General features: G+C 45.4%; 1 protein-coding gene across 2 annotated transcripts in view; it reads left to right on the forward strand.

Annotated features, from left to right (window-relative positions):
- Positions 1 to 11,715, forward strand: part of LOC115086951 (GDNF-inducible zinc finger protein 1-like) — a 34,627-nt gene extending 22,912 nt beyond the window's left edge. For both annotated transcript variants that reach the window (XM_029593470.1, XM_029593469.1), the window contains 3 exons: positions 2,969 to 3,136; positions 6,151 to 6,308; positions 9,355 to 11,715. In XM_029593470.1, coding sequence (XP_029449330.1) covers positions 2,969 to 3,136; positions 6,151 to 6,308; positions 9,355 to 9,579 — 551 coding nt within the window. In that variant the 3' untranslated portion in view covers positions 9,580 to 11,715. The remainder of the gene's footprint in view (positions 1 to 2,968; positions 3,137 to 6,150; positions 6,309 to 9,354) is intronic.
- Positions 11,716 to 13,107: the final 1,392 nt, after the last annotated feature.

The raw sequence follows: 13,107 nt of genomic DNA on the forward strand, positions 1-13,107 counted from the left end.
AATGTTATCTGGCTAACTCAGGCCGGGATTCGTCAAGCTGCGATGTTTGTTTGTTTTTGTTTTTTTTGTGGGATGGGTCCCACTATCGCGGGACAGTGTTGCTGTGATAATGGGGGCCCCCTCCCCCAAAAATCATCACAGCTTTATGGCGCATTCTTTTGTCTTGCGGCCAAACAGCGTGGGACAGAAGAATGCGGCTAGTGGCCCTTTAACGTGATGTCAGCCCCAACCTCAAGGAACTGCCATCGCCTTAAAGGGCCAGCCGCTTAAAAATTGCCCACTGGAAAAAAAAAAAAAAAAAGCTTGAGCAAGGCTCAGGGGTGACCACTGGCTCAACCTGGGGCCGCCACTTGAGGTGGCCTCAGCTCCCCAAAAGTTAAAAATTAGAATAATATGTCCGCATGGCAAGAGTCCTGGCCCCCCCCCCCCCCACCCCCAAAGGTGTGAATTTAAAAAATTTGTACCCCCTGAACTTTAAATATTCAACTCCGGTCCCTCATTAGGGCCAGGGCCTCCCCACATCCCACCTGGTCGATGCCGTTATTCAAAATGGCACCAACCTGACCTTGCCCCAGTCATCGGACCTCAGCCATGAGGCTGTAGAACTCTCTAGAACTGCCTTTGAGCATCCTAAAGTTATCCGGGCATGTGTCCCTGGATAACTGGATTCTTAGCTATATTCAAAATATAGACACTTAAGTATATTACAAAAAAAAAAAAAAAAAAATCCTTCCAGAGTTTCTGGCCCAATTTTCCCCAGCCCCCCAAAATACTCCTAAGTGCAGGCTAGTGCCCGATTTGCCCCCCTACCCTGTAACCCCCCAAATTAAAAAAAACAACAACCCGTAAAGCTGGCCATAGCGACTCGAGAACAGCCCCCCCCCCCCCCCCATTACATTTACTGGAAAAGTACCGAATCCCCACCGAACCCCAGCCAGGAGTGCGGTAACGTCTCATCCGCTCCTGGGCACCTCCGGCGTTGCTACGTCGGGAATGCCAGAAGTGACTGCCAGCGATGGTTTTGTCGGAGCGATTTCGGGAGCGGGTAAGACGGGATCAGGCTCCTGCCTGGGGTTTTGTTGGGGTGGGGGGGAGTGGGGCTGGGGGACAGAAGGGGATTCAGTGCCTTTGTGTGGAGGGAGGGGGGGGGGGTGGCCATCCTTGCATCTCTTCGGTCTGTTTCTTTTTTTTTTTTTTTATTTTGGGGGATAGGGAGGTTGGGGAGCGGATCGGGTACTGGCCTGCACTTATGTGAAAGTGTTTTGGGGAGCTGGGGAGTCAGGCCAGAAGGATCGGGAGGGTAATTTTGCTGGTGGGGGGGTTTTGGGGTTTTTTTGTTTTAGTTATCCTGCGATATTCTGAAATTATCCGGGTAGAGTGAAACTTATCCGGTTAAACGGACCTGGATACCTTTAAATCTTTATTCAGAATATAGCCAGTTAGATTGAAAGATATCCGGGGAACGATATCCAGAAATCTTTGGTGAGTGTATTCAGTGGGAAACTTGTCCCACTGAATATCTGTCACAGGTTTTCCCAAAAAAACTCTGACCGTATAACTTGTCCACTTGCTGCTTTTCCAGATATTGTCCTCCATGTGTTTGAATAGCGACACTGCCCTTGCCGTGTTGTTAGATGTCCTGGTTGTTTCCTGGGACATCTGACTCTCAGTTCAGGCAATTCTCCTGAGGGAATATGGTCACCCCCCTTGCCGTGAGCACCATCTCTCAGGTCCAGCTGGCATGCTAGCCTTAGAACAGAGATCTTCTACTAGAAATAGCAAGAGACTCCGAGCGCTATAAATCGCTGGTCCTCACCCCTCACTACTGCCCACCCAGTCGGGCTATCAGGATATCCCTGATGAACATGCATGAGAGATATTTGTATATACTGCCTCCAGTGTATCCTGGATCGGCCACTGTTGGAAACAGGATGCTGGGCTTGATGGACCCTTGGTCTGACTCCCAACTTCTTATGTTCTTATCGTCTTAAAATGCAGAGACTTTGCAGCTCCCATCGGAGAACTCCTCTCCTGCACCCCCACCCCCAAAGGAGCAAATAAGAAAAATAAAACAAAACTTAATTTGTTTAAAAATATTTTATATCTCCTGTAAAATGTGTTTTTTAATATGAATACATTTATGGTGCCATATCTTCTAGGCATTGTGTGTGAGGTGATGTGAATGTGGACTTAAGAGTTGTGTGTGTTGGAGTGGCTGTGTAAGAGTTCGCTTATATCTACGAGTAGGTGTAGTTTTAGAGTGTAGACAATATATAGTAGAGTTTTGTGGTACCACAATGTGTGACTGACGGAGTCCTAGCATATTCAGCATTGCAGTCTGTGGCCACAGTGAATGTGCTTGTTCATATTTTAGAGATGCCTGGGAGCTATTTCATATGTAAAGCTGGGTGTGATCAGGATTGTGCTTCAGAAAACCCGAATAGCCTGAGGTTCATCTTCCAGAGTTAAAAAACCAAAACACTGGGTTGTGGGTGAATAGAGCCCTGACTTCCTAAATGTAGCAATTCTGGGGTTATTGAGAATGTGCAGGGCTGAATGTTAGCACCTAGCAGGTGTATTTGCCAAGTCTCAGCTAACTAGAAAAACTGACCAGCTTCCAGCACCCTGAAAAAAGGGCTCCTTTGATATTAGGGAAACTTTATAAATGTGTTTATCGTGCCAGTTGATTATGTCCCTAATTCCTGTTCCAGGAAAGATCCTACTATTTGTCAATAATCCATACCTTTTAAAATTCTAGTGTATTAAGTCGGTGCTTGAGGATTAGGAGAAATATGGCTTCATTTAAATTCCCTTAGGAGATTTTGTAGAAGGCAGAAAGCAGAATGTCTTTTCTCCAAGTTTATGTGCACACCCAATTTTACCCTTGACATATGCATACCTATTTTAGAGCTAAGTTGTTTTATTACAAATGGCAAGAGGAATTTAACATGATTCTTCATCCACATAGGAGAGCGTCTTTTCAAATGCGATGTGTGTGGAAAACATTTTGCAACCAATGAATACCTAAAGTGTCACAAACGATGTCACATGGGAGCAAAGCCTTACAAATGTGAAGTGTGTGGGAAAACATTTGGACTGAGAGCCTCCCTGGCCCAGCACAGTAATGTCCATGCAGGTAAGAGAATCAGTCATGCACACAAACCTGCTGCATGCCACAGGCAACCGCAGTCTCTGTCCCTGCTGTAGACGTTGTCTGTGTACACAAGGTTAGCAAGTTTCTCTTTAAGAAATGTTTGTATCTAGTTCTCCATCTCTTAAGAGGGCTCTATTGTTTAAGAGAATGATTTTAAAAAGGGGTGTTCGATGCATTGGTAGTGTCTTGTCTGGTGGTGTCCTTATGCCCTTTTGTAGAATATAAAATCATACATGCAAAGGTCTAGTGCCTTGTGGATACAGATAGTAGTAAACTGGGGCCCACGCCGTGCCATGTGGAGAAACGTGGGTTTGATTCCTGGATCGGTTCTTCCGTGTCTCTGGCTGACTGGGGCTGGGGATGCTGTGGAGGCTGTGTCATAGTCAGTAAGGGGGAAGAACATCTCTGTCGTCATGCAAAAAGCGACACTTAGGAGCCAGGCTTAGGGCCTACAATTGCAAGGTCCTGGAAGGAGCCGTGGTGCATGGCTCCAGCTGAGGATTTTTGCTGCACTGAATGGGTTGAGGGAGAATTATCTCCGGCCACTTGAGAATGAAGACTCATGGCACCAGATCCCCTCCCCTCCCCCCCTCCCCCCCCCCAGCCCTGGTTCCGATTCAGCTGGAAGCCCAAAGGAGAAGGAGGAAACTTCTGGGCCAAAACATAAAAATAGTAAAATGTAAACAGGGGCTACAGAAATAAAATGAGTTACCTGGAATTGTCCCTTGGTGCCCTGGGGTGGCTGGTGGCTGTGGTTGCATGTAGAGGGGGGGTCCTAAGACTGTGGGCCTGTGGCTAGGAGGGCAGCTGAGTGAGGGTTTGCCTGCCCAGAGAGCTGTTTGTTTTTTTTATTTTTGTTTTTGGGGGTCCTATAAAGGGATGCCTGTGGCTGATGGCAGCATAGTACTGCATCAGCAGGGAGAGGGGCTGCCTGTGGGGTAGGGGGAGCATTTTGGCTTGAAGCTACTTCTGAGAGAAGGGCCTAGGAGCAGAGGTGAGGCAGCATTGTGCGGCCGGCGGCTGTGAGCTACAATAATAGGAATGTCGCAGGAGCGGGGGAGGGTGGAGCGAGCATTGAGACATCAAGACCGCTGCCCCCACTCTTGCTCATTTTTGGACCACACAGGTGTCAAGTGGGAGTTTGCACTGCCATAGTTTCAATGGCAGAGGCTCTGGGGAGGTGTCCTGGGGCATTCGCTTCTTGCCGCAGTCTGGTTTTGGAGGTAAAGACCACAAAGTTTGTGACGTCATTGTGATGTCACATCTAGGTTGCTGTCCCGGCCCAGGGAGGCTTAGAAATAAATAAATAATAAGTGAAAATAGCATAAATAAATACAAATAAAAATTGGGCAAGTGTACAGTGGTCAGGGATATTGAGTAAACCCCCATCATTTATTTTATGTATTTATTTATTTATTTATTTATTTAACAGCTTTTTCTATACCGACATTAAAGTACACATCATATCGGTTTACATTTTAACGTAAAAAAGGTGGAAATTACAATAAACAGGGAAAGGGGGAACAGGGCAACTGATAAATACAAAAGGAAGCACAGAGAGGCGAAATTATGAAAAATGAAAACTAAAGAGAATACAGTATGCAAAATGTGGTATAAAAAAGAAAAAAAGTAAAAATGTCTCTAGTTTTACCACCAATTTTTCTGAGCAAAAAACATAGTAAAATCAGTAAAAATTCATAAGGGGAGACATGGAGACATGTGTGAAAGGGTCAGAGGTCCCAGATAAACCCTCAGCTTGGACTTGGGCATTTCGTGTGCTTTAAAATTGTCATCGTGCCGTTTTTGAAAGGTATAAATGCGTAAATTGGGCAGTCAGGGCTAGTTAGCATTCTTTGGGCCATTGTGACTTTCCTGATATGTTGGCAGCATTTCTGTGTTTAATGATTTAGTTTAGTGTGAAAAGTGACTCGATTCTGGACAGTTCCAGGTGATCCACTTTGGGTTCTCACACAGCTCGGTCCTACTCGGCACACGTAGCGTTCTGAAGCCATTGCTAAGGTAACCTCATGACCAACCTGGGCTGCATCAGCAACTCGTCGCTGCTGGCGTCTGATGCCACTTCCGAATAGGCTGTCCGGAAGAATTGTTAGAGCACGCAAAGGAGCAACATGCCCCCGAAGAAGAATTTCTCTCGAAACACAGCCTATATTGGACTCTTGTGATTATCATATGTCGCTGACATTATGTATTTAATGGAAATGTGCTGAGCACATCACATAGAATGAAAACTTGTTGAACATTTGCTTATTTGAAAAGAAACATTTAAAGAATATTAAAACATACAAATATATATATATATATATATATATATATATATATATATCTTTAATTGCACAATTTTTTTTTTTTAAATTGAGTTGCTGAAAGGAGGAGAGGGGATTTACGATGATGAGACAGTGTGCTGTCTGTTAGGCAAACGGTTACCATCTGTGTATTTCCCCCTGTTCTCTCACTACATTTTCAACATTTTTTAATAAATTATGTAGAAAGGTGGCTCACACATTTCCTATATGGAAGTAAGCTAGCCATGGCAGCGTAAGCTTCCAGAATAAAGAGCAAATGCATTCTTCCATGGAGCAGCCTTTGGGGATTCTTTTGATATAGGATGGCAGATTAAAAACCCACTGTACTGGGCTATGTCGATTTGTACATTCTTCAGTCTGTTCAGATATCTTAATTGGCGCATTGGGCATTGCTGATTTTAAATATTTAATACCAGAATCTGGGATGTCTTTTAAACTGAACAGAAATGCACAACTTCACATTGTCAGACCTACTGGGATAAAAAACCAAAACTAAAACTGTACTCAGTTAGTAATAGCCTGAGGGAATACTTTGAATGAGTTAGAAAAAAAACTTTAGAAACCACTTAGTGTTTTAATGTATGCCTTGTCATGTAGTCTGTGCAGATGCTACTGGAAGTTGAGATCAAGGCTGAGCAGATTGTCACTCTGTTCTGTTTCTTTGGTTTGTAGAAACACGGCCTTATTTCTGTGACCAGTGTGGAAAAACATTTACCCAGCAGGGAGCTCTCAGGCGCCACCAACGAATTCATACAGGGGAAAAACCGTACAAATGCAGAGCCTGCGAGAGAACCTTCACGGATATGTCTACATTACGAAGACATGTATCGGTAAAACAAGCTAAATTTTAGATTAATATATTTTACTACAGATATTATTATTATTATTATTATTATTGTATATGGACATATCTGTCAGCCTTCCCAACATTAGTGTGAGAGACAGTCTCACATGCTGGAAGATGAAACACAAAATAGTTAAGGAGGAAGATTGCAGCGAGGGCAGATCAATTTATGGGAAAATATTCTTGCGCTTAGCCCACTCAGAGCTGGCTAGGATGAAATGCTGCCCAAGGGTATACAGCTAGGCAGATTGAGTGAGCCAATTGGTCTTTATCTGCTGTCATCTGTTAGGTTATGATATATATAGTGCTATAAACTCTCCAAAGGTCATGACTTTTAGCATCCATTAAGAAAACATTGATTCCCTTTCCAGTAGTGCTGCAACTACCTTGGAGCCTATTGGGAAGCCTTGCTTGTCTATAGTGGTTTCCTGATGAGCTGAGCAGGAGGTTAGAAGGCAGCTGATTGCATGGCATGCAAGAGAAACCTTAGAAGTTACATGAAAATTAAATGTAAAGCCACCTACTGTGTGACACTATGCAATGTCTGGAAATATATCGACTCAGCCAGCATTTGGAGGCAGGCTGAAATACCTTCCAATATGTTTTCTAACCTGATTATTAGATATATCACTTGCCCTTCAGTTTAGAAAGGAACCAAGTCAACTCAAAGCTTCAGAGGAAAAATACTACATTTTCTTATGAGAGTAAGGAAAGAGAGTTTCCTCTATGTCTCTCGAGGCATTGCTATTTGCAAGAAACGAAATAATTTTTTGTTGAGGAAACCACTAGCATCAGTACCCAGCATATTGGAGTACTCTTTCAGGGCAGAGATAGACCTACACGCAGGCATAGCAGACCTGGGGCTCACTGGTTTTATGCCGTGACCAGCTCAGACTACTCGTTAATCTTAGGGTGACCTTTTGAGCTAGTGTAGCCCCCTACCCCGCTTTCTATCCAGGCACCAGAGGCTTAATGAGAGGGTCACGAGCCAGATCGATTCCCATGCCTCCCTGGTTCTTCTTGCCTGGGTAGGGGGAGGGGAGGCAAAGTTTCAAGGCCCTTAGGATTTTCTCTCTTCTGGGGCTCTTCTGCACACTAGTCCAGTCAAAGTCACAAACACACTACACTGTACACCAGAATTGTCCAAAATAAATCTTCACTTGTCACTAATGGCAGGAAAAATATAATCCACAGCAGCACACTAAGCGGTCCATATTCAAAGGTATTTAGCCGGCTGACTTGTGAGTTATTCAGCTAAATACTGACTTTTGAATCTTCTGGGTATTTATCTGGTGTTCTGGGGCAGAGTTAAGTGAGCCGGATAACTTATCCGGCTAACTCTGGTTGTGCCATAGTGTATGGTTTTAGCGCCCATATACCAGACAGAAGACTCAGAAATATTTTAGAAATTTAGTAAAATGTTTATTATAGGACATAAATGATTGCCAATCATAGTATGTGTGACTGGGAAGGAGGAATGCATAAGATCCTTGCCTATGTCACAATCTTGCAAGGCTTTTATACTTTTTTTTTCTAGTTTCCTAGTCAGGTATTGATCATTTCTAAATTTGTCACTCTGGCCTGGCTTCCTTTCCCTAGACCACCTGCACCCCAACATCTGTTCTCCTTCTTCCTTTCTTTCGGGTCCAATTTTCCATTCTATTTTCATCTCCCCACAATACTTTGTAGGAAGACATAGATCATCTCTTATCAGGCTCTATATTCTCCTTTGGTTCTCATAAAGCCCACACACACACATACACATGTCCTGTGAGATGTCCTTCACTTCTCGCTGACTTAGGCCCACATCCTGTAGTTGTAATGAGCTACTTTCCTTTTAGAAACAGCACAGCATATATTTGACATGTGCTGGCACAGGCTTACTAAGGCCTAATACAGCAGTCCAGCAGTCAGAATTATACAACAGAGAAGTCGAAAAGTTAGCCTGCAGACAGGCCTGTAGCTGAATATTGACCCTTAAGAGTCGGTGCACCAAACAGTTCAGAAAAATAAAGTCCAAAAGCACAAAAATTAACTCAGTCTCTCACAGTATCACAATGCTACGCACACTGGCAGATAAGCTCTCTGGGGAAGGAACCTTCCTCTCTTGGCTCTCCCCTGGTATCTGTTTCTAGATGCAGCTTTGTATCCTCTCTGGAATATCTCTCATTTCCCAAACTCAGATGAGCCCCTGGTTGATTCATTTTGTCAGTCAGAAACTCTTCAGGACCTTCCTCGGGCAGTTTTCTCTGTGCCTGCCATAAAGGAATCTTCTTATTCAAACTTCTAAAACACTCCCCTTTGAACAGATGAGTAATATGGACTTAAACTTCTCTTCCTTAAGACTATTTCTTCCCAGTCCTGTGGGCCTGGCCATCCCGACCTAGGGCTCCAGCCTCTCTTCCAAGACAGAACTCTTCTCCACACACCCCACTGTTGAGAGAGGGCCCAACTCCTGGTCCTATGACTGTGGAGGACAAGACCCACACCAGTACCAATCTGTTGGAAATGCACCCCCAAGACTGCACTGATATGGTGGGCACAGGAGTTTTATTAAATCCATGACATCTCCCACTGGGTAGGGTTGAACACTCTTACTGTACTCTGACATCCCTCATGGCATTCAGAGTCTGTTGAGACTACTGTATCTACTCTGGCAAGGGGGAACTATGCTACCGAGAAGAAAATTCACAGACTCCCTTACACTTGCTAAAGTCAAAAGTCAAACGAGTTTTGTGATCATCATTTAATTTGGGATTGATAGTTGTCCACACAGTATCCCTAATCAGTTTATAGTGTGCTGAGGTATTACCAACCTGTATGATGGCCAGGGGCCTTGTAGGTCATGAGGTTAAGCTTTGTCTGCCCCTTGCCTGGCTCTAATCAATGGTGCAGACTTCAGAGCTTTACAAAACTCTTTTCACACACCTGTGATTTCATAGGGAGGCTCTTGTTGCTTATTCTAATGCATGCCAATTAAAAACCACTTACCTGCTTAAGTACATTTTGTTTGTCACTGTCTTGTTTCCTAGATCCATGATCGGAATGTTCATTGGAGGAGTTTCTTAATAGATCTGACTACTAAAAAGGACCACAACTGGTCCAAGATTGAGACTTTGTCAGGTGCCTGTGTTGAGGAGGACTCAACACATGAAGGTAAACCGTACAAATCTGACAATACAAGTGCAGCCAATACAGAACACATACCCCCAAATGTTAGTGTTAAAGACAAACATAAGTCTCGTACATACATGTAGTCTGTAATAGCATGTTTCTCTAGCATGGAGTGTTTGGAAATATCTTTTTGATCAAAGCCTGTCATTTTACCCTTGTAAATGTTTTCTCTTGCTTACTGGTACAGCATATAGGGATGAATACAATCCATGACTTTATCCCTAAGTTATTGGGAAGTGTTTTTTATTATCTTCCCTTGAAAAGAAAAAAAGGTTGTGTAGTTTATAAATCTGGTCCCTAATCTGTCATGAGTCCTACTTGTAATCAGCTAATCTTCTGAAGCTTGCAACCTCCCAGCTGTGGAAGTCTGCTGCTTTCTAGTTCATGGTTTCAAAATGTTAGTCATGGTCTATGCTTTCACGGTATTTTCTCCCTTCCCCTCTCCCCCTTCCCAATCTCAGATTTTTTAACTAACTGGAGATTTGATTTTCTCTGTGCATATTATGGGAAATTGCAAGCGAAGGAATCTTAAGTATGCATGGACTGATCCCAGATTTGGGACCCTGATTAATAACAACCCGTGCCGTGTTATGTTCCACTGTCACTTAACTGTGTTGTGCTTCTCGTCACTATCTGTGCCAGCCAGAAATACCTGCACAAAATGCGACCCGCTCGTTATCCGATCCTTGGATGAGAAAGTAAGACAAATAACCTTTAAAGTTAGAGGCAGCTCAGTTGTCAAACTAATCGTTGTGGGCAAAATAAACATCCTGGAGAAACAGCAGTGTCTCCTTTTAGGAGATCAAAGCAACATAGCACAGCACCTCCCTGGCTGGCGGATTGGTTTTCTTCCAGTCTAACCCTGATTCGAAACAGGCATCTGGAAGCAGATGTGAGGACATAGGCTGAGCAAGACTGGGATCATTTGAAGACGAGCTGAGCCTATAATCAGGAAAAAGAGAGGGGAACTGCACATATTTCCTCACCAAAGAGAAACATGGCATCCAATTTGATACGACCTGTGTAAGGAGGTTTTTTGTTTTGTTTTTTAAATGACCTTTTAAAAATGACAGTTGTAAGAGAAAATAAATGTTTGGTAAAGCCAGGGAGCGGGAAAGTTATGAGGGTAACTTCACTCCTCTGCTCGATGGATCATAGCTGGGTCAGTGTTCCGCTGAATAGACTCGGGTGACTTCAGGACTGTGATTTTTCTGACCAGACTTACTCGGCTAAGTTTATCCAGCTGGTGCTGAATATCGGCGCTAGCTGGATACGTTTTAGTCACGCTCATGGAATGCCCCCTGCCCTGCCTCTTTTCGCTTGGTGAAAAGTTCACCTCTGCGAGGGGGTGGAAATTTTAAATGAGGGGTTTGTCCAAGAGACTTCAAAGTAATCTGGACCCAGCCCTTTTCAATGTCAACCTCATTGTTTGTTTCTGTAAATTAAAAAATATGTTTTCAAGTAATTAATTTAAAGTTGTGCAAAGTCATCGAGAGAGTCCATGAAAATTGTTTTAATAATGCCAACGATGCTAATTTATTTTTTACAATATCCTGTAAAGATTGGATCTTATTTGTAGATATTTCATTTTTTTTGCATTCCAAAAATGTAAAAAGGATATGTAAATACTGTAGATTCATACTTTTATATAACTGTCAAAATTAACTGTCATCAATAAAAGTGGTGCATTATGTGTTCTGTTTGTTAGCAGTTGTTGCCCTGTGTAAGGGTAGATAGACCCTGCACCAGGGGATATAAACCCCCAAAAGGTTAAAAAGGTCAGTGATACTGTAGATGGTGCAGTAGAAAGAGGCGTGAAAGCCAACCCCCAAGCAAAAGCTACTTAATCATTATTCATGTGCAGAGCAGCCCTATGGTAGTGCGTCTTGTTGGCAAGAGGCCTTGTCCCTGGTAGAGAAAATTGAGAAGAGGATGGCCTCAAAGGCCTTCATGCCCTCTTCGGATGCCTGATCAAGGCTGTTTAACCCCTTTCAGGACAAGAAAACACAATACAATAGGCTCATTGACAAATATATTCGGGGTGGTCCGGAAAGGGGTTAAGAAACCTATGGCTAAGACCAGCCGCCTGTTGGAACGCTTAAAAATGGAGCAACCTTGCTGCCTGTAATTCTGCTTCTCCTCCTCCTCCTCCAGCTCTCTTACCTGTTCTGTAAAGAGTGATTTAGTCTGTCAGAAGCTGCTGTTAGCCACGAATTGCAGCCCCTCAGCCTTGTATAAGAAGAGCTGTTTAGACAGAGGCAGCGGAGAAGAGGCTGCACCTTGAGTTGGGGAGGGGGGTCTCTCATATCTTCAGGGGGAGGGGTGGGGGCGGCCTCCCCCACACCCCTGAATTGTGGTGTCAGAAGGAGGGACATTTTCAAACCTCTCCTGCCAAATTGCAAGTGCGGTGGGATGTAATTTAATAAAGCAGAAGCTGCAGGTATCAGCACGTGGGAGCCGCCATGTTATTGCCCGCTTTGGGTAGCGGATGCTGGTTAAGGGCAGGGGAGAAGCATGCAGAAAAGGAAGCACGGAGCAGCTTGCGGGAGGAACCGAGGCGGCAGAGGACTTGCAATTGCCTGCACACCCAGGATGCTACTGTTAAACAGTGGACCCTTGACCCGGCACAGAAGAACACCCACCTGAGGAACCGGGATGTCCTTCGTCACCGGAGGGTGGATATCCGGAGCAAGACCCCTCAGTACCTAGCAAGAGAAGGCAGACAGGTACAGGCCAGCGAGCCCAAGCCGGGTTCCACGCGAAGCAGGGGTCTGTGAAGATCAACTCCAATCCGGGTCCGGACAGATAGCAGGTGGCGCAAAGTAAAGTCCAATCCGGGTCGAGGCAGGCAGCGGGCAAACAGAGAAAAGTCCAATCCGGGTCGAGGCAGGCAGCAGGCAAACAGAGTCAAGTCCAATCCGGGTCGAGGCAGGCAGCGGGCAACAGAGCAAAGTCCCATCCGGGTCGAGGCAGGCAGGCAGACAAACAGAGCAAAATCCAATCCGGGTCGAGGCAAGCAGCAGGCAAACAGAGTCAAGTCCGGTCCGGGTCTTGGCAGGCAGGTAGCAAGGCAAGGCAGCGTCAGGCACGGTCCGGGTCTCAGCAGGTAGGTAGCAAGGCAAGGCAGCGTCAGGCACGGTCCGGGTCTCAGCAGGCAGGAAGCAAGGCAAGGCAGCGTCAGGCACGGTCCGGGTCTCAGCAGGCAGGAAGCAAGGCAAGGCAGCGTCAGGCACGGTCCGGGTCGGTAGGCAGGTAGCAAGGCAAGGCAGAGTCAGGCACAGCAAAGTCACACCAGGGCACAGCAAAGCACGGGACCTATTGTGAAGGCGTCTGATGCCTGCACTGCACCGCTTAAATCTCCCTCCCTGCTGACGTCAATTTCCGGGGCCGGCCTCGTCCTCGCGATCCTGCCCCTTTAAGGGGCGGAGCTAGCCGCGTCGCACCCGATGCCGTCCCGCGACGGCAGGACGTCTGCACGCTGCGAGCCGTGCTCTGGGGGGCCGGAAGGATGGCGTGCCGACTCGCCGGCGGAAAAGAGGTAGGGAGGCCCGATCGCATGCGATCGCGATCGGGCCTCACAACAGCTACGCGACCAGGCAAGGGCACACATG

This window comes from Rhinatrema bivittatum, chromosome 3, assembly GCF_901001135.1.
Source record: "Rhinatrema bivittatum chromosome 3, aRhiBiv1.1, whole genome shotgun sequence".
Classification (NCBI taxonomy): Eukaryota; Metazoa; Chordata; class Amphibia; order Gymnophiona; family Rhinatrematidae; genus Rhinatrema; species Rhinatrema bivittatum.